This window comes from Pollachius pollachius (assembly GCF_949987615.1).
Source record: "Pollachius pollachius genome assembly, chromosome: 19".
Taxonomy (NCBI): domain Eukaryota; kingdom Metazoa; phylum Chordata; class Actinopteri; order Gadiformes; family Gadidae; genus Pollachius; species Pollachius pollachius.
In genome coordinates, this window is record NC_136952.1 from 11,321,102 (window position 1) to 11,347,967 (window position 26,866).

At 46.6% G+C, this 26,866-nt stretch overlaps 4 protein-coding genes across 6 annotated transcripts in view; 3 read left to right on the forward strand and 1 right to left on the reverse strand.

Annotated features, from left to right (window-relative positions):
* The first annotated feature begins 307 nt into the window (after positions 1 to 307).
* On the forward strand, positions 308 to 1,880 carry cby1 (chibby 1, beta catenin antagonist). 2 transcript variants are annotated; one of them, XM_079756337.1, is made up of 5 exons: positions 308 to 372; positions 563 to 664; positions 746 to 851; positions 998 to 1,110; positions 1,397 to 1,880. In XM_079756337.1, exons 1-5 carry the CDS (start codon positions 367 to 369, stop codon positions 1,475 to 1,477), a joined length of 408 nt encoding a protein of 135 aa, XP_079612463.1. In that variant the 5' UTR covers positions 308 to 366; the 3' UTR covers positions 1,478 to 1,880. The 2 variants fall into 2 exon arrangements, with proteins under 2 accessions (XP_079612463.1, XP_079612464.1); XM_079756338.1 differs by having other exon boundaries at positions 314 to 450.
* Positions 1,881 to 2,422: 542 nt separating this feature from the next.
* On the forward strand, positions 2,423 to 6,021 carry pdap1a (pdgfa associated protein 1a). The gene is made up of 6 exons (XM_079756336.1): positions 2,423 to 2,567; positions 3,077 to 3,159; positions 3,249 to 3,320; positions 3,651 to 3,775; positions 3,935 to 4,086; positions 4,474 to 6,021. Exons 1-6 carry the CDS (start codon positions 2,555 to 2,557, stop codon positions 4,500 to 4,502), a joined length of 474 nt encoding a protein of 157 aa, XP_079612462.1. The 5' UTR covers positions 2,423 to 2,554; the 3' UTR covers positions 4,503 to 6,021.
* Positions 6,022 to 7,859: 1,838 nt separating this feature from the next.
* sh3bp1 (SH3-domain binding protein 1) lies at positions 7,860 to 19,874 on the forward strand. Its single transcript, XM_079756325.1, has 18 exons — positions 7,860 to 8,167; positions 9,174 to 9,216; positions 9,593 to 9,697; positions 10,703 to 10,779; positions 10,933 to 11,044; positions 11,153 to 11,229; positions 11,530 to 11,617; positions 11,883 to 11,951; positions 12,224 to 12,314; positions 12,455 to 12,591; positions 12,983 to 13,094; positions 14,320 to 14,401; positions 14,513 to 14,593; positions 14,907 to 15,020; positions 16,049 to 16,146; positions 16,386 to 16,569; positions 16,862 to 17,172; positions 19,553 to 19,874. Exons 1-18 carry the CDS (start codon positions 8,130 to 8,132, stop codon positions 19,864 to 19,866), a joined length of 2,133 nt encoding a protein of 710 aa, XP_079612451.1. The 5' UTR covers positions 7,860 to 8,129; the 3' UTR covers positions 19,867 to 19,874.
* Positions 19,875 to 21,145: 1,271 nt separating this feature from the next.
* cdc42ep1a (CDC42 effector protein (Rho GTPase binding) 1a) overlaps positions 21,146 to 26,866 on the reverse strand; it is a 10,109-nt gene continuing 4,388 nt past the window's right edge. For both annotated transcript variants that reach the window (XM_079756327.1, XM_079756328.1), the window contains exons 2-4: positions 26,052 to 26,766; positions 23,157 to 24,386; positions 21,146 to 21,895 (exon numbers count right to left, since the gene is read on the reverse strand). In XM_079756327.1, coding sequence (XP_079612453.1) covers positions 21,153 to 21,895; positions 23,157 to 23,694 — 1,281 coding nt within the window. In that variant the 5' untranslated portion in view covers positions 23,695 to 24,386; positions 26,052 to 26,766 and the 3' untranslated portion in view covers positions 21,146 to 21,152. The remainder of the gene's footprint in view (positions 21,896 to 23,156; positions 24,387 to 26,051; positions 26,767 to 26,866) is intronic.

Below are 26,866 nucleotides of genomic sequence, written 5' to 3' on the forward strand. Positions count from 1 at the left end.
AATATATTTTAGATGGCTTCGAGATCACCATGGTGATTTTCCCGTTTCTTAGTTCAAACTACTATTGCATACCAATAGGGGTATTCCGGTCAACGTATTACACCTTTTACATGATATGTGCAAATAAACCATAGAATACTCTTGAATAATAATGAATTGTTGTTTCATTTTATATATTGTGTATAGCGATGACTATTTGAAAACATCATCGAATTAATTTCGTACGTGTTAATGTAAAAGGCCTCTACTTTAAGTAATGGCATCGTCGCACATGCGCTGTTGTCGATGTGCTTCGCTGTTGGTGTATTTTCTGTTGTAGAGGACATGTTCACTTTATTGAAACATTAAACACATTTCTAGGGCTAAATGGAGGTAATTGTATAGCATTATTCAATAACGTTTCAAGTAGGCCATCAGTGACAAACGCCTTTTTTTTTTATTAAACTCCAGGTATGATTAGTTTATTCTGCATAAAAAGCATTGTAGTTAGTTAGCCTAGCGCTATTTCAGTTATTCAAGTAAATGAGCCCACTGGCTTTTGTGTAACGTTTATTCTCTTTAGACATTCAAGAAATCGTTGACGAATATGCCGCTCTTTGGGAATACATTCACCCCAAAGAAAACCCCACCTCGAAAGTCTGCATCCTTATCGAACCTCCATACTGTAAGTGATTACTCCTGACTCCTGCAGACACAAGTAATGTGCAGACGACAACGTGTTGACTTTAATTCGCTCTGGTTTAAGTTGGACCGGTCAACGAGGGAGGTGGAATTGGGCCTTGAATATGGGGTTCCGGTGATGAACATTGGAGGACAAAGTTTAAAATTTGAAGAGGGGCAGTGGACTTCAGGTAATGACTATTTTGAATATATATCCATCTAGCCGAACCGACAATAACATACACATTAACCAGTAACCCACCCTTGTCAATAAAATACTAGAGATAATGAATTGCATAACTATTTTCCCCCCTCTGTTTCCTCATGTTGTATGTAGAGTCTGGTGGAACTGTGTCTAGCAAAGAGATGCAGAGGCTAAAGAAAAGGAATCTGCAGCTGGAAGAGGAAAACAACCTCCTCAAACTGAAAATTGACATCCTGTTAGACATGGTGAGGATTTAGCATATGACAACATAGTAACTAAATAGGCAAGTCTCCATCTCAACTATGGAAGGTGTGGTGGAGACTTTGGTACTCTGTCGTACTTGCCTGGCCTTTAGATATAGAACAGAGGTTCAGGAAGCAGCTGGGTAGCATCAAATAAACATTTGGTCATTGGCAGACACTTTTTTCCAAAGCTCCTTCAAAATAATTTCTAGAAAAATCGAGACCGGTAGGATGCTCTGCTTTTGGCTTGTAGTCTGCACTATCCTTCCTCACTATTCTGTGTTTCCAGCTGTCTGAAACCACGGCCGAGTCCCACCTGATGGAGAGAGAGTTGGAGGAGATGAAGATCCACCAGCGGAGAAAAAAATGAAACATCTGAAGGCTTGGAAATTACAACTCTTTTCAACATTTGACTATTCAGAGCAGTTTCCGGATCAGTGTAATGGAAATCGTCAATTTTATCCAGGGTCAGGATAACCTATACTGACATCTGTTCAAGGTTCATGGTTGTGTGTCTTGTTTATCTAAAAGAAACATGTCGTTCAACAGCATTTAGGAACCAGTTTGCTTTCAAGTTTATATATATGATTCATTGGTGAGGTTTATATAAAGCCATATTTTTACTTGGTTAAGATAGTTAACAATGAGCCATCGTGACAACGGGGCATCTGGAATGTCCTGGGGGTCTCGAATCTCTAGATTTGCCTTCTATTACTTTTATTACTGTATAGTCAATGTCGCTGATTGCATTCAATGATATGTTTCATATTTATTTTCCACTTTAATAAAGAAAAAGAGTTGGGGTTAACCCCTAGCCCCAAACGTATTCAACAGCTCTTTTGTTTGTACTTTTTGAACATTCATAGCATTGAAATAGTATTTTTGCATGGGTTGGGTGGGCAACAATCATACATTCTAACGTGGTGATTCAACATTTTATGATGCAGCATTGCTTGTTTGTTTATTCCTCACAACATCTGCTTTGAATTCTCTGGATGGTTAACATACCATAGTTAATCCAGAAAAACGTTTGTTTATTAGGACATCGCTTTATGTTGGCATGCTTTACCCAGTGTATGTGTGTTTCAGATGTTGAGGAGTATTGTAAGTGGTCTATATGAAATCACCCGTAGCCTAATCGAAAGCGGACTGTTATTTTTTTTGTAGAATATCCAACAAGCTTGTGAGTTATCGTGTATCTGTTTATTTCACCAAAGGTCGAGTACATATATTTATCAAAAAAATATCCATAGTGCTTCTATTGGCTGAATATTGTCCCACGGCGCTGGCGTCACCGACCTCTCCGGAAGCGACGGCTGAAGGCTACTGGCAGCGGGAGACACGAAGGCGGCACTCTCTTGTCTTTCTTCCGAAAATACGTTAGCGACCGTCAGTGGACCTTAAAAACACGTTCCACTATTTGGAAAGTCAAGATCTGATTGTCGACATGCCACGAGGCGGTAAGTATTTGCCTACAATACTTTGGAAAAACATTGACGTGCTAGGTTCTTGGCGAGCTAGCAGCTAAGCTAAACCTGTTAGCTAGCTAACCGGCAAGTGAGTCACTATAAAAGTGTTGCAATCACTATTGGCTCAATAACTCCTGTTACTAACATGTCAGAGAGGTATGAGCTGGCGTCTGTTAGACATTATGAAAATATATTTGGCATGTGCATGAACAGCTGTATTACCACATCCAGAAGCACCATGTGGACTACAGAGGCCGCACCGTCACAAATTCGGGTTGAGACAAGTGATCCAACGGGATGTCAGTGGTGTCTGAGTCGGGAATGCAAGAAAACGATTGTAAACCCAAACGTAGATCACTGATTGACTCGGTCATCGAACACATTGCAGCACACCAGCTGCTCGTCGGCACTCTTGTGTATTCTCTAATATTGGCTAGCGCAGTGAACGTCATTTGTGACTCACCCCCCAACTGTTATCGTGTTATCGTTCTGTGTTGCAGGAAGAAAAGGCCACAAGGGCCGGGGGAAACAGTTTAGCAACCCTGAAGAGATTGACCGACAAATGCGAGTACAGAGAGAGCTGGTGAGTAAATCAAAAATGCACAAATTTGACGCATTATAGTTGAAACATCATCAGGTCTGTTGTTGACTCGTGTTTTTGGGGTACTGTAGGAGGCAAATGGTGGAGCCGAGAAAGAGGAATCTGCCGGGTCGGACGAGGATAGCAGCAGCGACGAGGACCTGGTAAGTTTTGCGGCAAGGGGCTTGTGTTTGTACGGTGTTATTTGACCACATGAAACGATCTATAGTTCAATTTCAGAATGTAGTCTCTAGATTGTTCAATAAGTTGGTGTATACTGAATATTTTGCCATACCGTTGCAGTGGTATAGATTATCAGTACTACTGTGGCTGCATATTTGTATAAGAAGCCCATGGGTATTACAAATATGACTACCAACCAACCATTCACTGTCACCGATGGAAAATAAACGTTTTCTATCGTCATAGCAAATTCCAGTAAGAGAGGGTAAAACTTTCCATTTACATTGCTTCATATTAACTCATTCTGACAGTCAAAGAAGAAGAGCGGCGTGGAAGGACTCATAGAGATCGAGAACCCCAACCGCATTTCCCAAAAGAACAAGAAGGTTACGGAAATCGACATTGAAGCTCCGAAAGAGCTCACACGCAGGGAACGGTAGGAGCACGCACATTCACACACGGTCACTCGCCTATAAGTACAACTTCATTATTCCGATGATACGGACGATGCATATTAAGGCGTGCGTAAGCCGTTTTCTTAATAACGTTGCCCCTGTCTGTGTGCCTCTGTATCCACGTGGCCCTCCCTTTTCAGAGAGGAGATTGAGAAGCAGAAGGCGAAGGAGCGCTACATGAAGCTCCACCTGGAGGGGAAGACGGAGCAGGCCAGGGCCGACCTGGCCCGCCTGGCCATCATCAAGAAACAGAGGGAGGACGCCGCCAAGAAACGGGACGAGCTTAAGAAAGGTGAGGGGGGAGGTGTCACCTGCTGTTGCTGTGGGATACAGGTCACAGAGTGGGTGGGTTATGCTATATCCATAACCTCTCTGTTTAACTTTTGAATTAACTGTTGAATGCTTTTTAAGGGGACTCGACCAGCAGAGTTAGTCTTAAGTCTGGAGTCTTTTTTTAACCTATAACAAAGGCACAGACCTCTATGGTTTGTTTAGAAAGTTGGTCTTTTTTTTTTTTGTCAATGCATTCAAGGCAATGTACAAAAAGGCTCTTATGGTTAGATATATTGAAATGCATATTTTAGTCGACTCTGAACATTGTATGTTGCATTCTGTTATACACCATTATTAATGCCATGTCTTACTTTCTCTCTCCCGTATCTGTTTCGGACCAAAACAGATACAGACGAGTCGAAGGCGAAGCGCTAACCCCGGGCCACATCAGGAATTGACAGGAACAGCCGGCTGAGAGGGATGGAGGGAAGGAAGAGAGAGGGACGGAGGGAAGTAAGAGAGAGAGGGGGAGAGAGATCGGAGATGGTGTACCAATACAAGGGGTAGTGTCTGCTCAGGTTGTCCTGTCCCTCCCTCAAAAATATATATCAACCAGGGAGCTGAAAGTTGAGCCTCCCAGGCAATGCAAAGAGGACCGGGGGGGAATAAAGGGAGGGATAGGTCGAATGGAGATGGAGAGAAATGGAACACCTGGGATGCCTTTTCTTTCGTTACTTTTTTCCTTTTGGGTTTTTTCTATTTTAAAATAACGGTCGCTCAGAATGTTGAGAGACGACGATGGCAGGTGTTCCAGGGGCTTGTGGCGTTCCTCGCTCGCCGTCCTCGCTCACCAGGGTCACCCATTCTTAAAGCTGCTGGAATTCTTCCATTCCTTTCGATCCATCACATTTCCTTTTTCCCTATTCTTTTTTTATACGTGGTCCGCTGGATGGTTGGATGACTCTTGCGTGATGGGTGAAGAGCTTTTGTAGCCCCTCCCGTCTGTTAAGGGATAGGGATATGGTGGATACATGTATAAAGGTGTTTGGTATTTCTTGGCTTATTCCATCCAAGGTGGCACGCGTCTTGCTTAAAGCACAGTGTGCTGTAGCAGAGATGGATGCATGCAAGTCTATCTCTCATCTTTTGGAATGTTTAGTCTGTCGCCATCACCACCACCACCTCCCTTTTTGCACATGCCCTTTGGTGCCAATGTCACATGTTGGCTATTTTGGCTCCAAAGGGTGACGCTAGTGGATCCCAACTACCACGTTGGTAACTGAGCAGCAGACCGGTTCCTAAAGGCGTTTTATGGCTCATAGCTGGGCCACTGCTGCTTGTCCTAGCCTATTAATGTTGTGATCACCATCCCATGTAAACACCACCAACCCCTCACAAGACATCCAGATCCTATGGAAGGTTACATAGTAGGAGAACTTCATTCCGCATCCACAAATTGTCCTGAATCGTTTGATATCGCGGCCAAAATTAACATAATTTACACATAAGACGACATACTTTTTGATTTGGGTAGTTATTATTTCAATGGAAAATCAAAAAAACTGCAAAAGAAGCCGCTCCTGTCTGACATGCCTTCGTGACCTTCGTTTCGACCTTTGTTTCTCCTTGGCCTCGTCTTCTTCAACAGACTGGACCAGGGACATTGCCGCCTTGGAACGTTTACTGAAGACCAACTCACTGTCTCTCTCGGGTAGCCAAATGCCATGGTCAGACTATATATATCTATAGACGTTTATCTGGAAAGCCCTGAAGAGGAAAGCCATGTTCTCTCGTGGAAATTGCTGAAAGAATAAGCTCTTCATTAGTATATTGGTAAAACCATACAGTGTACAAAAATAGCCAGTGTTTTAAAATCTCTCCGAGACTGAAATTACTTGTTCAATTTTTTTTTTCATGTAATACATTTTGATTTAAATAAATACATTGATAGATACACTACTGTCTTTCTTTTTTTTTCTCTTTGATAAAATAACGTCTGTAAGGCCTATGATGGTTTTGACAATTCTTATTGAGTTTTTATAGGGCACATAAAATGAAGGAATTACCAATTTACAATTTAGCCCGGGAAGGATTAACTATAGGGGCAACTGGTGTCCAGGGACCAAAGATCGCTAAAAGGCCCAGGGCACAACCAACATTTGTAAGATCAAATTTTACGTTAACTTACTGTCCGCCACTGCACTAGTCACAGTGCGACATGCTGCGAACTGACGGACCCAACAATTGTGCGTGAAAAATTGGAGGATTGTTTGGTGAGAGCACCAAACGAAGTACTGTTACTGTTAGGCATATGTGAATTATTTGTTGTCTCTATATAACATCACTTGAAACATTGAATAGTTAGGCCTGCTCTAAATTATGCCTCTGTATTGAGTTATATAAAAGAGTTATTGAACATAATTGATCATTAAGATGCACTTGATGATGGCCACAATACGATTACGTTTTTTGGGATCATGTATAAATGTAAACATCTTAAAAAGTAATATTAACCAAACCTATAATAGAAAGTCTCAAGGAATGACACAATGGAGCAGGTTTGCAGATGGTGCTATATCACATCTACACAGCAGTGAGTGAGCTTGTTAGTTATTCTTTAACTGTCGTGAGTCATTTTGTGCGTCTTTTCCATTGCACGTTTCTCCTTTACCACTTGGGCGCAACACTGAATCAAAAGTAAACGGTGGTGTCTGGAAAGCACAGCACCAACGTACCAGCATGCCAGAACCAGTCGTGCCATGCAGCTGAAGTTCAAAGATTAATTTAGTGGTATAGTAGTATAAGAGCAACCCTATTATACAATGCATGGTAACACGTCTACCACAGGCCGAAAACAGGTATTTTTGTTCCCTCTTTTAAAAGATGTAAAACTCGTTCAGACTAGCCATCATCATGCTATCGCTTCCTCATTAACACAGCCAATTGTGCATTAACTATCAGCAGCAACAGACTCGATGTGACACACAGCAAAGGTCATTAAAAACACAACAGCCACCAGAACAAAAGGGTATGTGTGGAGAATTGTTGTACTTTGTTACTGACTTGCTTTTATGCAGTGATGAAGGAAATTGACTGATGTTATGAGCAATCAACACTTTATTCCAAGTGCTATTAACAGCCTTAACTGCTCTCTATGATATATCTTATGATTTTCTATATTTATTCAGTGTTCAGCTATAGCTCTCCCTTGTGACCTGTGAAAAGAACCTCACCAAGGTGTAAGGGCCTTCTGGCCCCAAAGAGCACAGATTCGTTTCCTCTTTTAGATTTTCACATCCAGCTCATTCTCTTGCAGAGAGACACTCACAGAGACGGCGTTGTAGGAGTTTTTCTCGAAAGCACCCTCTTGAAGTGCACAACATCTGTAGACACAATCATCACTAACGTTTAGCCCCACAGTTTCAAGCATAGGGAAGTGCAGTGCCAAAGCAACCCTTACTGTAGTAAATAGACAAGTAAAGAATCATGTATTTTGGTTCATCTTTTGAAATCACCCCAAGGTTACTAACTGCATGGTTTTCAGGAATTGAAGAAATAACGAGAAGCTCAATGTTCTTATTGTTCAACCTAACAAGCCTTGCTACCCATTGATGCTTTATAATTATGCCTATCCTAACTTTAGATGTGTGCTAACTTCCACAGTGAACAGCAATGCAGCCATTGCATATAAAATCTCTCTCTCTTTCTCTCTCTCTCTCTCTCTCTCTTCCCCCCCCCGCTCTAGCTGATGTATCTCATCTGTTGAAACTTCCTCATTCTGTGAGATTCCGGCGTGCTAGTGAAGGCATGAGTGCACTTCTGAGACCAGAAAAAAGCGTTTAAAAAAGTGACAGGGGATTTCAAAGCAAAACGCTCGGTGCCCAGGCCAAGACCCCAAAGCAGATGACCTGCTCCTATGCGTTTCTGATGCATTAGCAGGTTGTCTGGGCTCCGCGGTGGAGGACATTTTGGAGGCCATTTTCCCGCCGGTGGCAGAGAGAAGGAGAGAGAGAGAGAGAGAGAAACGACCAGGCAGTTGGTGGTTTTGGGTCGACTGCAAGTATGCTAAATAAACTGAAGCAGCTGGGCTCCGGTGGGAGGTATAGTATGATCACTACAGCTACACACTAGTTATAATTCATTTAAATGTATAAACCATCATCACGAGTTCGTCTGGATTCAGGATGTTAGACACTATTTTAAGATATTGTATGTCATAAAGTATAATTTCTTTGGAATTATGGCTTTCTAGATATTACTTTTGTTCATATACATTTTGTTCTACTTGGCTCATTAACTATAATTGTCGGTGACCTTTTAAAATTGTATGTGACTAAAGCATAACTGTTGCCTCAATGAATTACTTTGTTCTTAGAGGTGTGTCTGTGTTCACGGTCTGTGAGTTCATCAAAAAATCTAAAATACTTTTTGAGCATGGAGAGTATGAACGACTTTGAGGCGCGAAGCTCATGAAGCCAAGCTCAGTGCATGACGTGTGAAGTGTGGTTTGGTAGGCATCATTGACTCATACGATGCCAGAATCCTGCAGCTGCAAGAGCATAGCATCCATTTGGCACGCTTCTTTCTTATCACTTTCATTTCACTCACAATAAGTTTGTTTGTTTGGACAAAGAAACGCAGTAACATTACACCAACATAGTTGTGTGTATGTATGCACACACACACACACACACACACACATATAAACACACAATGTTCATAAAGACACAACAAGACAAGACAAAGCAACCAGCGTGTTGACAGGCTACTCATAGAACATTTGTATTTTGCCTCTAGAATGAACATTGAAATAACAGGAGACATGGGTTAAAGCGATTCGAGACTGATTCGACAAAAGAAAGGGAAGTAGATAGTCCTTCAAAGATGATGAGATCCCCTCAAACTTTTGTTTTTGTTTTGAGTCATTCGATCTCGTGCCATATACTTTGTGTCATTCATCAACACACACACACACACAGACACACACACACACTGCAAGGCTCAGTGACCGGTGGTCGTGTTTCTCACTTACCTCACACTTTTACTAATGTAGCTCTGCACATGTCATAAATGTTCGTATACACCTGATGATTTCAATATCAACAGGTCACAAGATGCCACAGACCTTCTTCCTGAAATTTTGGTTGTGGTGAGAGAAAGATTCCTCTATACTTAATTTTTTTGATGTATACACTTATGTTGAGGACTACTTGATATTGTCCATTGTTTTATATAGCTCCCAATTTCCATTACCTTTATTTCTCGCATTCCACGTCACTTTGTATGCTAATGAATACAACTAATAACTTACTACTTTGTTGACAGATTTAGTTTAATATCTCCCATAACATTGCATACACCTGTTGTTTAACATACATTCTTTTGCATAATCCAGTTTAATCAATGTGCAATTTGAGTCGTTAGTGGCGCTGTTTCAGTTGCTGCCCCATGACATTATTGAGTGACCATGACATCATTTTCTATTGGCCCCCTTAAATTGAGTGTATTTCCCTGATTGGCTGCAGGTGGAGCAGCGGGTGGAGCCGGCCAAGAAAGCATGTCAGATCATTCATAAGAAACTCCATGGCTGCTTACAGAGTCCGACCGGCCTTGAGGCTGAGAAACGCATGGTAAGACACTCACCTGCACGGTACTCACCTGTGCTGTACTCACCGGTACACTCACCAGTACTATCCTAACCTGTGCTGTACTCACCTGTACACTCACCAGTACTGTACTTACCTGTACTGTACTAACCTATAGACTCACCTGTACTATTCTTATCTGTACTGTACTAACCTATAGACTCACCTGTACTGTACTTGTCTGTACTGTACTTATCTGTACTGTACTAACCTAAAGACTCACCTGTACTGTACTTATCTGTACTGTACTTATCTGTACTGTACTAACCTAAAGACTCACCTGTACTGTACTTATCTGTACTGTACTTATCTGTACTGTACTTATCTGTACTGTACTAACCTAAAGACTCACCTGTACTGTACTTATCTGTACTGTACTTATCTGTACTGTACTAACCTAAAGACTCACCTGTACTGTACTTATCTGAACACTCACCTGTACTGTACTCACCTGAACTGTACTCACCTGTACTGAAGTTCTGATTGTACCTGTTATATGACTTGACGTGCCATAGATACATGTTCAGACTGCGTGGACACAGCTTAAGATTTAACTAATATAATATCCTTCCTTCTGAGGTCAAAGTTAGCTATGTATTCTCAATCAAATAACAATTAGCAACACCAATATAGCAAATCAAGGAAGAAACAAATGAACAAATCTAAGAGATATTTCTGCCAAGGCCTTGTAAGTAGGTGAAAGACAAAAAGCTGGGCTGAGTTGAGGGTGTCCTAACTGGGTCGGCCCTCCCGCTTGTATACCATCAAAGCCCTGGTAGTGACACCTGCACGTTTTAGCCCTCACACGGATTTGATTACGACTCACCTGTACAGAGAGGAAAGCTTCCTCGCTCTACCTCCAAGACTGAACAGTCCTTCCTTTCACTCTCTGCTTCTATCTCATCTTTTTTTGTTGCATATCACATCTTGGTTTCTCTCCCATTCTCTCTCTCTCTCTCTCTCTCTCTCTCTCTCTCTGTCTCTCTCCAGAAAAAGCTGCCATTAATGATGCTTTCTGTCAGCATGGCAGAGAGCCTGAAAGACTTTGATGCAGAGTCCTCTATGAGGTATCTATCTATCTATCTATCTATCTATCTATCTATCTATCTATCTATCTATCTATCTATCTATCTATCTATCTATCTATCTATCTATCTATCTATATATATATCTCCCTATCTATGAGTCTATGTGTATATTGCTCTTCATGTGTGTATCAGGAGAGTTTTGGAGATGTGCTGCTTCATGGAGAAGATGCTGGCCAACATACGGGCCGACTTTGAGATGAAAGTGGAGAAAGAGGTTCTGGAGCCACTCAATAAACTCAGTGATGTAAGAATGCCTCACAATGCTTACTTTAGGCCGTCAAGAGATAATCTCCACTCTTAACATTTGATGATTGTAAATTACTTAAGGGGTCACTTATTTGTTCATCCTCAGGAGGATTTGCCAGAGATTCTTAGGAACAAGAAACAGTTTGCCAAACTGACGACAGATTGGCAAAATGCACGTCACAAGTATGTTGGGTAACACTATTGTTTACGTATATATATTTTGACCCAAGTACATAGCAGCTAACTGCAATGGCTGTGTGTGTGTGTGTGTGTGTGTGTGTGTGTGTGTGTGTGTGTGTGTGTGTGTGTGTGTGTGTGTGTGTGTGTGTGTGTGTGTGTGTGTGTGTGTGTGTGTGTGTGTGTGTGTGTGTGTGTGTGTGTGTGTGCGTGTGTGTGTGTGTGTATCTGTGTCTCGGTCTCTGTATTTGTCTCTGTCTGTATGAACATGCGTGTGTGTGTGTGTGTGTGTGTGTGTCTGTTCAGGTGCCAGGCCAGCACCGGCCCTCAGACAAAGCAGGAGGGTCTGAGGGAGGAAGTGGAGGAGGCCTGGAGGAAGTTGGACAACATTAAAGTAAGAGCAGTTATGCCTTCAATCAGCCTCAACAACATACAGCGTGACTTGCACGCTTGAGTTGAGTGCATCAAAACAGTCAGCTATTTCCCAATATATGTTTTTATTGAGTAGTTAGGCAGTCTTGGGCAAAGACGCCTACAGAGATTAGTATGTTTATTTGATTTAATTGTGGAAATGAAACCAATCCATAAATCATGACCATTGTATAACAAAATCTGGTTGAATTCTATTTTTTAAGGTTGTTGTTCTTCTGTGTGTTAAGGACGAGTACTCTGCCGACTTGTACCACTTTGCAGCTAAAGAGGACGACTATGCTAACTACTTCATCAGCGTGAGTTAGATTCGTAAGATGTGGTGTCTGGTCTATTTTTGGTTGTACCCAATATCAAATTGTGGTCAGTGCTTAGTTTTATCCATTGTAGGAGAAGAGAAATACAATACAAACCCATGTTACCCAGAAATGGTTTACACTTTATCAGTCTGTTATCTTATTTTGGAATACATTATATTAAGCTGATACTTGTAACTATTCGATTGTAGTTGTTAAAGTTAGTTAGTTAGTTACACCTGCTACTAATTCTGCATTTTTGACATCTGATTCAGCTGTTGGAGCTACAGGCGGATTACCACAAAAGTTCCCATGAGTTCCTGGAACAAAACATCAAGGAGCTCAAAGACAACCATAGCCACAAAGGTATAGTTTATAGTGTGTTAAAGATCTATAGATCAATGAACTTCAGTATCATAATGTCATATTTGTGTTCTGTTGGTGTGTGTGTGTGTGTGTGTGTGTGTGTGTGTGTGTGTGTGTGTGTTATGTGTGTACACATGCAGATCCTCTGCAGATGGTGTCTAACAGGAAGGTGTTCGGGGAGCCGCTCCTCTCCCACCTGGCCGACGGCCCCCGTGAGATCGCCTCACCCATCCAGGAGTGCGTCCACATGCTACTGAGGACCGGCATGAAGGAGGAGGTACTGGTCCCCCCCCTGACTGGGCTGGGATACGACCAGTAGAACCGAGGGTGTTGCCCTTCGATATTAGCAAAGGGTGGTTTTTTTACGTTGATTGCTTGATAAATCACCCTTAAAAGCATCACAATTTACTTCAAAGTGCTGTCCAGCAAGGAACATTGAAGCAGCTCAAAAACAGTGTTGCACTTGTTTGGAATAGAAACATTAACGATAGTTTATATGGGTCTGTGTGTGGGTGGGGTTGTGGGTTAAAATTCCATTTGCTGGGTTTGTTTCGGTTGGAATGAAAATCGATCTAAAATCTCACTCAAACTCTGCTTCAATCTTTTCATCTCAGCCTACAAATCATGGTCTTACCTCTCTCTCTCTCTCTCTCTCTCTCTGTCTGCAGGGTCTGTTTCGGCTGGCTGCAGCCGCCTCAGTACTGAAGAAACTGAAAGGCTGTTTGAATCAAGGCACGGTGGACCACGAGGAATTCAGCAGGGACCCACATGCTGTCGCAGGTCAGGAGAAGGGGCACAAGCAGAAACAATCCCAGCGTACATATAGGGGCTATATTTGTGGCCATGGGTTTGCAGGGGAGACCTATAAGCCCCTATTGACAGGTTTCTGGGCAAGGATCTTTGGTGCCGTTAACTGCGCTTATCCCAAAAGCCAGGGATATAAAAAAAAATTGCATACCGTGGGGTTCAATCCCTTGGAAAAAAAAGACAGGGATGGATCTCAGACGGATAATTCTTTAAAAGGGCGGATTTGGTTCGTAATGTTGATGATTTGTCTGCACATAGATTTTCTTTAGTAGATGCTCCAGACTTTTCTATGCTAGACACATGTTAGCTATTACATCACATAACGGGCCGTACAATAGTTGGCCATTTGGACATAGGCTATCCAATATCCATTCCTATTTAGGAATAACATCAGGATCTGGTTATGTTAGCCCATTAGTGCAGAACTATTTATTTCTGTAATCGATGTAGAAGAATTTATGTGACGCCACCTGCCAAATCTTGCCACAAACCATCTTCTCCCATAGGGATTATTATGATTGATTCAAAGATTACACGATACGTTTAAAAGGCCCATGCAGGTTAAATAATGAATGAAGGATTCTAGTAACCCAGTTCACTAAAGCAAGCCTTCTACTCTTTCTTAATATTACAACAGGGACAATTCTGTTATTTATTTGCGCAGTCAAATCATGGTCACGTTTCTCCCATGTTTGTAAACGGGAAACCCCGCTATATATGTGCAGGATACTCGAGTCATTGGCCAGCTGTCGACTCCCAGCTGAAAAGTCCTTGGTTCGAACCCTTAAGTCTGCCCTCTACCTGTGGCCTCAGTGAGCCATTGGCCCTAACCCCTACCTGCTCCTTAACCCATTTGTACCGGCTGCTGTGCGGCGCAACATTGTATCTAGTAGATACAATGTTGCTCCGCGCAGCCGGTACAAATGGGTTAATGGTAAACACGCACAGATGCGTGATCCGGTCTGAATGGGTTAAGACATGTTTCTGAAAGGAATTCACTTGGATTTGTCGATTTGGATAAATGGCAAATGGTGTTCGTTGTCCATTACTCAGCAACCATAAATGTTTGTTTGGACAACAATAGACCGTCGCAATGTGGATTATGAAACAGAAGGAGATTGTACAATACATAAAGTCCCTGGATCAATACTCAGTCAGTGGTCTATGTTGATATCGTTGCGGTGTTGTGTTGTTGCAGGAGCATTGAAGAGTTACCTCCGAGAACTTCCTGAACCACTCATGACCTTTGAACTTTACACCGATTGGTTTAAAGCGGCAGGGTGGGTATTGCCCCTTCCTTCGTATAATCTCACGAATGCCCCATTTTATTCAGAGACCATGTGATGCGTTAATGTTAACCTAACTATGCATCATGTTTCTTTTCTACCCAGGGAAAAAGAAACAGCAGATAAAGTGGAACAATTAAGAATTGTATTAAAGAAGCTTCCTGCAGAAAACTACTCTAACCTCAGGTAGGTGACTCTTTAAATGTAAATATCTCTGACAATTTCTTCCATTCACAAACTATCCAAAGTCATGACAAATACAGTTCCCTCTATCAGTTCAACTTTAAATCATAGATGTAAAGGATTCTATGAAGATTACTTTCCATATTATAGGGTTAATGTAATGGGGTTTCTTCGATTATACAGATTATTGCCTCATGCGTAACACTCTGGTACAACAGACACTTCCGAATTTGATCTGTTTTTCCTCCTGTTTTCCTCCATAGCAAGCCACACGTTTGTTGACGTAGTAAACCCAGATGATTCTCCTCCCTCTTAGGTACCTGGTCCAGTTCCTGTCGCTCCTGTCAGAGCAGCAGGCGGTGAACAGGATGAGCCCCACTAACATCGCCATCGTCCTGGGGCCAAACCTGCTCTGGCCCCGAACAGAAGGGTCAGTACCAGGTCTTCACTCACCTGTCTACCTGTAACTAACTGACTTGTCTACCTGTACTTAACTCACCTGTCTACCTGTAACTAACTTACCTATCTACCTGTACTTAACTCACCTGTCTACCTGTAACTAACTTACCTGTCTACCTGTAACTAACCCACCTGTCTACCTGTAACTAACCCTCCTCTCTACCTGTACTCACTTACCTATCTACCTGGACTCTCCTTACTTGTCTGGCTATCTACCTGTGCCCTCCTCTCTCCTCTCCTCTCCTCTGTCCTCTCCTCTGCTCTCCTCTCCTCTCTCCCTCCTCTCCTCGCCTCAACTCGCCTCCTCTCCTCTCCTGTCTCCCCTCCTCTCCTCTCCTCTCCTCTCCTCTCCTCTCATCTCCCCTCCCCTCCTCTCCTCTCCTGTCTCCCCTCCTCTCCTGTCTCCTCTCCTCTCCTCTCCTCTCCTCTCCTCTACTCTCCTCTCCCCTCCTCTCCTCTCCTCTCCTCTCCCCTCCTCTCCTCTCCTCTCCCCTCCTCTCCTCTCCTCTCCTCTCCCCTCCTCTCCTCTCCTCTCCTCTCCTCTCCCCTCCTCTCCCTTCCACTCCACTCTTCTCTTGTGTCCGATTTATACATGCTGTGGTAGGTTGGCTTGACATTCGAAACTCAAACATCTATAAGTCACACACTAAAGAAAAACCACAGTTGAAGTCTTCCTGTTGTTTTTTGTCTCCCCCCACCCACACATCACTCTCTCACCCATATCTCTTAGTGTCCCTCTCTCTCGTCATCGAGACCAACCGCACACATACCACTTCCTGCTTGCTGCCCCTCCCTCTTTTACCACTCCACACATTCATAACTGTCTGCCTCTCTCCCTCTCTCCCTCGCTCTCTCTCTCTCTCTCTCTCTCTCTCTCTCTCTCTCTCTCTCTCTCTCTCTCTCTCTCTCTCTCTCTCTCTCTCACTCTCTCTCTCTCTCTCTCTCTCTCTCTCTCTCTCTCTCTCTCTCTCTCTCTCTCTCTCTCTCTCTCTCTCTCAGGGAGATCGGGATGTTTGACATGGCCGCTGCCTCCTCGGTGCAGGTGATGGTGGTGGTTGAGCCTCTCATTCATCACTGCAGCAGCCTCTTCCCTGAAGGTAGCACGCACACACACGCACACACACACACACACACACACACACACACACACACACACACACACACACACACACACACACACACACACAAATATATAAACACACACGCACACACAAACACACATACACATGCATACACACACAAACAAAAAAACACATGCCAAATAGCACCCTATTATAAAATTACATGGATGAACAAAACGCGGATGTGAACGTCACCTTCCCCATCTTTATTCCAGCCGCCTCCTTTGAGATCCTGCCCCCCCAAGGGAGCGAAGCCGGTTCGACCCCGCCGGCCCCTGAGGGCCACACCTCGGCCCCAGAGAAGAAGATGGCGGCGAGAAGCTCCTCCTGCTACTCCACGGCCTCCTCCTCCTCGTCCTGCAGCACCTCCTCCCACAACCCGCTCTCCAGCAGGAACAGGTACCCTCACTCTTTATGGGGACCCGTACCTCCAGGGGGGCCCCGGGTCTCTCCTGGTACCCCCAACGGCTGTTTTGATGATAGGGATCAATTATAAGGACAAATATATGAGAGAATACGAATTATTTGAAAAATAGAAAGATAAGAAATGTTTTGGATGGGCAAAAAGGGTTTGTAATGAATGATTTTAGGACTTTTGTTTGTGTGTCCGTGTGTCTTTGTGTGATTGTTTGTGATTGTGTGCATTTGTTAAACTACCCCCAATCTCCATTGACTCTCAATCCCCCCCCAGCATGGCGTCCCAGGACAGCGGCTTCTCCTCCTCCCTGGTGAAGTCCCCCAGCGAGATGAGCCACCGGAGAAACACCTCCTGGGACAGCCCTCAGCCGGGCGGGCCCCCGTCCTTCTCCCACCAACCCGGCTCTACACCCAGGACCCAGGCGCCCACTCCGGCCGCCAGAGCGTCCGTCCTCCTTCAACTCCCGACGCCAGCCATGAACCCCTTCCAGAACCCCACCCAGAACCCCAACGTGGACCCCGATCAGCCGCTGGAACCACCCGGCTCTCCTCAGGCCAGGGTGAAGGTCGCCTCGCCGTACAAACGTAAGTCCGTCTCTCCGACCCGAGCTTGCATCATTCAATTCAAAATTCTATTGCTCCCATACAAGTCCCTTCACTCTCTGGCCCCCCATCACCTCTCTGACCTCCTCCACCCCTACCACCCCCTGCGGTCCCTCAGGTCCTCTGACAAGGACCAGATGGCAATTCCCCGCACGAGACTCAAGGCCTTTGGGGATAGGGCCTTTTGCGTGTGCGCCCCCACTCTGTGGAATCAGCCCCCCCCCCCCCCCACATCCACTCTGCCCCTTCCGTGGGGACTTCCAAAAAGTACACGAAAGCACACCTTTTCTCTGAGGCCTATGGCCTCTCACTCACTTGCCTACACACACACCCTCACCTCTCACTCTTGTGAAGCGACCTTGAGTATCCTGAAAGGCGCTATAAGAAATCAATTTTTATTATTATTATTATTATTATTATTATTATTATCATATTTTGTCTGGTTAGGGTGCTCGCCCCCCAGTTAGCAGCACCCTGGTTAAGGTGCTCGCCCCCCAGCAGAAAGGTTCTGGGTTTAATCCCCAATGAGCGCAGGCTACCTGTACGCACACGTCACTCAGATGCAGATATTTTGGACGAAAGCGTCTGCTATAGGACTGGATAGTAAAGTCATAGTGCTGGTGTTGTTTGATTCTTTGTGATTACAGTTCACTAGGTTTCAACATAAGTTCTGATGCATTCTGTAAAGCACTTATTATCAATGTTACTTTCATGATGATTCATGAGGAACTTCCTATCTGGACATCCTGAACTCTTACTCATGATTTAAGCACACGGAAATTCAAAAAATGAAACAAGAAGTCAAAGCCACTGTTTGTTATAAATGTTTCCTTCTTTCAGTTCTGATAGATAGAAGCACTTATATAATAATTATAATTATTACTATTATTGAGCAGATGCTTTTATTGATGGACAGTGCTGTCATTAAGGAGCATGTGGGGGTTTAAGCAGGCGTTATCCGTGGCGCCGTGGTGTGCTGGTTGTGAGATGCGCTGACAGTGCACACACAGCCATGGCATCATAGCCGCCGTTTGGCCATAAAGTTGTTGTGAACGCGCAGCTTGTGCACCATCACTTTCCAGCAGTTAACAGTCCTACAAATAGTTTTTATGAACAGTGCGTGAGGGCCCTGATGAAGTACATTTTGGTTTTCGCGCCAGCCCCACTGTTAATGCACGGCACTATAAATCAGGTATCAGACACCTTTCTCAAGGAGGCCTACAGATAAGACTGCGGGCATTGGGGTTTGAACCTAGAACTTTCTTGGCCGGGAGTCAAACCCCTCTAACCAATATGTAATCCTCCCTCCCTCTCTCAACCCTCCCTCCCTCCCTCTCTCAACTCTCCCATCCTCCCTCCCTCTCTCAACTCTCCCATCCTCCCTCTCTCTCTCAACCCTCCCATCCTCCCTCTCTCAACTCTCCCATCCTCCCTCCCTCTCTCAACTCTCCCATCCTCCCTCTCTCTCTCAACTCTCCAATCCTCCCTCCCTCTCTCAACTCTCCCATCCTCCCTCTCTCAACCCTCCCATCCTCCCTCCCTCTCTCAACTCTCCCATCCTCCCTCCCTCTCTCAACCCTCCCATCCTCCCTCTCTCTCTCAACCCTCCCATCCTCCCTCTCTCTCTCAACCCTCCCATCCTCCCTCTCTCAACTCTCCCATCCTCCCTCCCTCTCTCAACTCTCCCATCCTCCCTCTCTCTCTCAACCCTCCCATCCTCCCTCTCTCAACTCTCCCATCCTCCCTCCCTCTCTCAACTCTCCCATCCTCCCTCCCTCTCAACCCTCCCATCCTCCCTCCCTCTCTCAACTCTCCCATCCTCCCTCCCTCTCTCAACTCTCCCATCCTCCCTCTCTCAACTCTCCAATCCTCCCTCCCTCTCTCAACTCTCCCATCCTCCCTCCCTCTCTCAACTCTCCCATCCTCCCTCCCTCTCTCAACTCTCCCATCCTCCCTCTCTCTCTCAACCCTCCCATCCTCCCTCTCTCAACTCTCCCATCCTCCCTCCCTCTCTCAACCCTCCCATCCTCCCTACCTCTCTCAACTCTCCCATCCTCCCTCCCTCTCAACCCTCCCTCCCTCCCTCCCTCTCTCAACTCTCCCAACTCTCCCATCCTCCCTCCCTCTCTCAACTCTCCCATCCTCCCTCTCTCAACTCTCCCATCCTCCCTCCCTCTCTCAACCCTCCCATCCTCCCTCCCTCTCTCAACTCTCCCATCCTCCCTCCCTCTCTCAACTCTCCCATCCTCCCTCCCTCTCAACCCTCCCATCCTCCCTCTCTCAACTCTCCCATCCTCCCTCCCTCTCTCAACTCTCCCATCCTCCCTCCCTCTCTCAACCCTCCCATCCTCTCCCCCCACAGCGAAGAGGTCCTTCGTTCAGAAGAGGCCCGTGCAGCCCGACGAGAATGTGGTGGTCCAGTACACTAAACCCAGAGACCCTCTGCCACACCCCGGATCCACCGGCACCCCCAAGCCCCCCTTCAGCACCAAGCCCCACACCCCAACCCCTCGGGCCCCACAGCCCCCGGCTGCGGGGCCCAAGTCACAGCCGGCACTTGGGGGCCCCGGGCCGGCTCCGTCCTACCACCCCAGGAAGGCCCCCATGAAGAGGTCGGAGGTCAGAGCTCCCAAGTGCCCCCCGCCTCTGCCTCCCCTGGCGGAGACGAAGCAGTAGAGGTAGAGAGCGGAGCGACCGGGTTCGATTCCCTTCCTTGCCACACGTCACACACTCTCCCTCAACCACCACTCAAGCGTCTATTGGGTTTGTTCCACATGCTGAGGGTTTTGAAGTATGATATTCTGTAGAAGTAAAATAGTTAAAAACACCTTTTATTGCCAGTTGGTTCGAGGCTTGACCTTTCAGTATTGAATCGTTGCAACCGACCTTCCTTTTTTTTTTACAAAAATAAAATGTATGCAATGTAAATAAAATCAAATTTTCCACTCTAATGAAAACATGTTTATTGTACATTTCTGGAAGTAAAACAAAGGCAGTCCATACTTTTATTTGTGTTTTTTCTTACTCATTTGGCACAGATGTTTTGGCTGGTCAGCCGGCCTCAGCGCACAGGGGCATAGTGTACATTTCTTAAATCTTAAAATATCATGAATATTCCCTTTAACATGTAATATGTAAATTGTACATGTGAATTGCAGGTGCTCCTAAATACACGTTTAAGGGGAGGTCGTTGTATGTTCTATAGGAGAAATAAAATGGTTGTTATACATATATAAACCTGCAGATTTCACCACAAGACGGTTCTTTGGTTTTCTTCGGTTATCTTTGTATAAAAGCTCCTGAGAATTCAGAATTAGATTCATGTCTCCCTTATTGTTCTCCTTTTTGGCCCTTGTGTGTTTCCCTCTTTTGGTGGTGTATTCCTGAGTAACACATTAACAGCTTACTTCCCTTCTGAGGCTGTATGTCTCATCGGAGAGAGCTCATCGGAGAGAGCTGAGAGCTTCTCTGTCAAAAGAAGTCAGCATGGCGATTATATAGAGATGTAGTGTCTTGTTGTAACATCCTTTTTGTGGCCCAAGACTTAGTTTTTCTTCCGCTTCCTACTTTCACTATCCTACTGTACTTATTTGTTTATCTCTGCTGTTCATGAGAAGCTGTCAGTTGAGGACAGCAAGCTGGTCTTTTTCTTTTCACTTACCATTCATATTTTCCTATGTTCAGTCGGTTCCGATTATAAACGTAGTGTTTTGTGAACTTTCACGAGCATTCTTGCAACCAAATGTCTTTTTGTAGGAGTCGCTGCATAGGAAACGTGACCCACATTCAACGTCTGAAAATAATATACCAAAGAATTACAAAGGGACGGGCCATTTTTCATATATAGTCCTGTCAACAGAAGGCCCGTTTTAAAAGCTACTGATTTGAATAGAATTATGCATGGAGTTTAGCTAGATAGAACAATATCATATGCGCCAGGCGTCCTGACACTCAGTACAACCTCAGACTTTAATCTCCTCCTCTTCGTCCACCTCGCCGTAGGACATACTCTTTGATTGGCTGAGGCTCTCGGATTCCAGAATCCTCAGCTTGGATCCAGCCACCCTGTAGTGACGCGCCAGCACATCCGCCGCCTTCTGGAACCTCTCGCTCTCCATGCCCACACCGGGCCTCGCCCGCCCGTCCTCCGCAGTGGGCCCCACCAACACCACGTCGGGCACCGCCCCTTTAAGAGGGTGCCCCGCCCCTCCGTTGGCCTCCATCATCATCATCACCATCCGCTCCTCTTCCTCCTCCCAGTCCCCTCCGTACGGGCTCTTCCTGCTGCCGCAGTCCTCCCTCAGCAGGGAGTCAACGTACGAGATGGTGGCCGAGTCCATCTCCGAGCCCTCATTGGTCATCCCGAAGGCCGAGCCCGCCTCCTCAGCCTCCCAGACGTGGAAGTGGCCGTCCGAGTGGCCGCCGGGGCTGTCGATCATTCCGAACACCTCGCTCATGAGGGAGGGCCCGAGGTCCAGGGTGAAGGTGTCCAGGGACGTGAGAGACCGCAGGGAGTCGGAGTGGGTCGTCATGGCGACGGGTTCGCGGCTCAACGGGACCATGGTGGTGGCGGAGGCGGGGACGGAGTCGACGGCGTCGTCCAGGCAGCTGCGGGGCATGTCCGGCGAACAGGAAGCGGGGACGGAGGGCAGCGGGCGCTCGGAGCGGGACAGGCGGGGGAGCGTGACGAAGCCCGACTCCAGACCTGAGGGGAACAGTGAGGCGGGGGAAACCATTAGCATATAGAGGGGTGTTCTATGTGGAGGGATGTGGCATCCTTTTACACATTTGTAGGTTCCTTGGACCAAAGACATCACTTTTTAATTTGTGATTTTGCATCTTTAAGCAATTGGACTGGATTTGGGACAATCTAACCAAATCTCAAAAGATAGACTTAAATCCAAGATATAGTTTCCTTGCACTAATCATAATTTTAAATGATGAAACATCATACTGCCAAATTAAGCTTCACTCTTAACAGCCATTTCACGTCTACTGCCACTTGTCTGTCCTCAGTTTTTGGGTAGGGGGCAGTATTGAACAAGTAAAGCTTAACATTCAAATACAGCTACAACATGCAGTCACCAAATCGTTATATAACATACAGGATACACGGTAGGTAATCGGACCATTGTTGAGTTTCCTCTCCAAGTCTGTAGACATAAGAAAGGTTGACTTATCGTAACGATCTGACCACTTTTGTGCGATACACTATTCGGTGTGTGGGATGTTATTCAAGTTGGCGGACGGTCTATAAGCAATTCTATTTTTTAGATGAAGGAAAATAATGCCGTACATCCCTCCCCCCCACACACAGTGGGAGTAAGGCGGGTGTGAGCATAGCATGGGGTATGTCTGGCGGTCACGGATTGGGAGCGGGCGGGGGCAGCTCTGGCCGTCTCTCTGGAAGTGTTCTGCGTTGGCGGCGTGTTTGACAGATTGAGAGAGTGAGTGGCTGATTAGGAGCCCAGGTGACTCAACAGAACAGGGACATCTGGGGCGCATCTAGTTCATTGTTGTTTAAGTGGTCGCCATTAAAGTCTGTTGTGGGGGGGAAATAAAAAAATTGGGGGTCAGTGGAAACAAAGCATTGTATAATTTAGAGACACGTACACGCTGGGGGCTGTGTTGTTGTGGCCGCTGTTGCGTGTGGAAGGAGTTTGCAGCAATTACACTGGAATCAATTTCCTGCTTAATCAAGTTAGATTCTCGGCTGATAATGTCAACGTGACTTCCAGTAAACGTGACTAAATTTTGAACAAATATCTCATCATGTCTCTGGGAAACAATGAATGCTTCTCTACTGCTATAAAAGACTAAAACGACCTCCTCTCCACAGAAACACCTTCACCTCATCTCCTTCACTGAACTTGTGGGACCGTCCCTATTGTCAACAGCTCAAGCTCTGTCCATGCGTGTGTGTGTGTGTGTCTGTGTGCGGATCAACGTGTGCAGACTATACACACCGTAGGACACTTTGCCCTCCTCCTGCGGGGGGAAGAGCTCCCTGACGACGGGACCCCCGCCGTTGGTCGTGCCCACCGCGTCCAGCCGGGGCAGCGAGATGGCGTTCTTGATGATGGGGGAAACGGCGGGCGGTGGCGGCGAAGACACATCCTTGGACTCTCCTCCTCCTCCACCTCCACCTCCTCCTCCACCTCCTCCTCCACTAGGCCGGCCCTCGCTCGCCGACCCCTTCCTCACCTGCCGCAGCGTGCGGGAGAAGAAGGCCCCGATCTTGTTGTCGGGGGTGGAGGTGGGGCTGGTGGGGGTGGAGGAGCAGGTGGTGTTGGCGTCGGCCTCGCGGTTGCGGCTCCCGCCGTGGTTGCTGAGGAAGGAGGTGTCGCCGAACACGTCGCCGCCGCGGCCCACGTGCATGGTGTGGCGGAAGTCGTCCATGGGCGGGCTGATCATGTCCGTGGTGAGGTCGCCCTTGAAACGCCGCCGGCCATGGGAGCCGGACACCAGGCCCTTCAGGCCCGACAGCTTGCCCTGCAGGTTCATGGCGCCGGGGGGTCGGGCGGAGGGGGACGGAGCGCCGCAGGACGGTCCAGGCTCGGACGGGGGTCTGGATCCGGTCGACGTCGATAACCAATGGATTAATCTCTGGTTTTCCACACTTTCGGAAGAAAAAAGGTCAGAAATGGATCATCGTCTTTCTCTTGAATCGCGCTTTTAGGTCAAAGGTCGAACAAGAGATGGTTCAGGGCCTGTTTTGATCACTGTTTTGAGGTGCGGTCTGTGCTGATTCTGCGGTCTCACAGAGGCCAAGACTCAAAAATAATGAAGTCCAAGGCTCTTGGGAGAATGAAAAAAAGTCTTGAAAGGGTTTCTGGGAGTTCAGGGCAGTACAGTGAGGGCTCTATAAAGGGGAGGCTAATGGCAAGCGTGAATAGTTTGGTGTAATATAATCACTGTTTATCATCATCATCACAGACGGGGTAATTTCAGGCCTCCCTCCTCCTCTTTGCACCGCCTGCTGTTGCACACACATGCATCCGAATGAAAGGGGAGAGAAATGGGGGAGAACGCTATGCGAGTCGCAGGGCCTGGAGCCAATGGCAGAATGCGGTCGCAGTCGCTCCGGTTTCAACCCCGGTCGGCGTTTTGGGGCGACGGGGGTGAGTGGACGTTGAGCTCAGAAATAGGTCCGGGTCCAGCTGCAAATGGTTCTGTGGTGACGCCCCTGGAACCATCTAGAAAAGAAAACAGAGGGAACGAAATATTTCAAAAAGGGTTTAGTCATCTAAAAACGGGGGCTATGAATTACAGCTCAGATCGCGCCGACGTTTTTGATTGGAAAACAAATTAGGTTTGCTTTTTTTTTGGTCGTTTCTTGTGGTGCGAGAAACAGACATCCCTGCTCCGAATACCTGGCGACTATCTGGTTACTGACTTAATGAGTAGCCCGGCCCTGGCGGGGACACAAAATGGATCTATCTGGCAGTTTGGAATCCCACGTTCCCCTAAAATGGATGTTCTGGAACCATGGCGCTGTAGCCATGGCGCTGGGCTGGTTTCTACAGACACACGGGCTTCAGGCGTCTGCTTCTTGTCCAATTAGAACGGGGAGCTTTCAAGGAGGTCGCTGGGGCTTTTTTTCCCCTGTTGGATCTGGCTACAACATGAGCACTAATTTATGGTCTGGCTACTATATGGTCTGGCTACGCTTACGCTCACTACACAGTTTCTAACAGATTTCCATCCAGCAGTATCATGAGAGAGAGGGGGGGGGGTGTAGCGGGAGAGAGGAGGGAAATTCATTCAACACTCCAGACAGGTTTGCAAACAAGCAGAGTATGCTTGATGAGGGACATATATTTTTAGCTTAAGGGATACTGATACACTACGATAAGGAACCCATTTTTCCCCGCTAGTGTCTGTGATAAGCGTGTGAGCCGACCCATGACAAATGGCTTGACAAATAGCCAACCTTTTGTCTTGCCCCCGAGTGTGGTGCCGTAATGGATATCCCATTACCAAATATTTTGATAGCGAAAAGCAGATTTGACAAGGGACCTCTGGTTCCCCTAAAGAGCTCTCTGGTTCTCTGGCTCCCAGGGGCCCTCCCACGCATCACGGCACAGTCCCGCGGCCCTTCATTAATGACCTGCTTTGGGTTTCCGTGAGACGGGGCCCTTGCGTCGGATCTAAGGCAGGGGCCTTCTAATTTGCCGCTCACCACAGTCCTCCAGACCCCCCCCCCTTCTCTCCGGTCTCTCTCCTCCACCGTGGCCACCCTGGCTGGGGCTAGGTTTGTTAAGAGGTGCAGCTGGGAGCGGAGTGAGAGGTACGAAGCTCTTCAGGAGAAAACCACCATTTCCACTTGAGTTTACAGAGTGAGAGAGCTCTCTCTCTCTCTCTCCCTGTAAACTGTGGTGGAAGAGGTGCTTTACAGAGTGACGGAGAGACGGAGTGCGCGGGCTGCAGCAGGGAACCTGGTTATGCTGTTAAGTGTGGTTCTCCATTCGAGACGGCGTTCTCCCCGCGGCGATGGGAACGTTGACCTCACTTTTCCACCAATCTGCTGAACTATTTACTCTTTAGTCCTTTTGGCAGACACTTTCCCGCAAAGCAACTCACGGTGAATTTTTGTTACATGTTCGTTCAGGAGCAGGTCGCCCTGAAAGGTAGACATTGTGGGTATTAGGTTTTGAACCCAGAACCTTTCGCCTGGGGGTCAACCAAAACACTTACCACTTGCCTCGACCCATTAACCCATTAACAAGTCACGGGTGAAACACATAGATATACATAAGTAAGCTAGCACGTGACAGAGGAGCAGACAGATACATAAACACGGCCTTCGTATTAGAGGTCATGCATTACTCCGGGTCTAAGCCCGGTGTCAGTGTGCTTACAGAAGTTGCCGGAGATCCTTGTCTGTCCTCTAATCCAGCCCGGGGACCCCTGACCTGGGAGGGGGGCGGTTGGGTCAGGTCTGGAGCTCTGGCGTTCTGCTCTGCCGCTGAGCAAGGCGGCCGCCTTCTCTTCTCTCCTTTCTTCCCCCCCTCCCTCGCCGTCTTAACCCCGCAGGGCTGTAGCTGAATCCCTCGTGGTTCTCCTTCCTCCTCCTCCTCCTCCTCCTCTGTCTCCTTGGATGATCTCCGGGTTGTGGGGAGGTTTATGAGGAGCAGAAAGAGAACCTGGCAGACTGCACTCCAGGAACCAAATCCAATGGGTGAGCAGACACACACACACACACGCACACAATCCCTGTGCGTGTGTGGATCTTTAAAGAGGGTAAAATGCTTTAATAGGGTAATCCTAGCCACGGCAGTCTGCCTGTGTCTCGGAGCCTGAAGGGGGAGAAATGCCCCAACAGGGCTTGTCTGTGTCAGGGTGACTGGGCGGCTTGGTGGGATGGTGGTGGTGGGGAGGGGGAGGCTCACTAGATTATCCTCCTATGTGCTCATCCTCCATGGGTTGGCCCAGTCAGAGCAGCAGGGTTCTGTGGTCTGTGTCTGTCCGCTGGCTGTGGGTTGTTCTCACCACCAGCCGGACCACTTCTCTTGGACGGCTGCTTCTCGTCTTCTTCTGTCTTATTCTCTGCAGGCTCCACTGAGGCCTTCCAGCCTGTGAGGAGAGAAGGTCAAAGGGTACCATATTAGGATAGGACATTTGGTTAAGATAACCGGTAATGGAATCCGAAAATATCGTAAGATTAAATATTTAC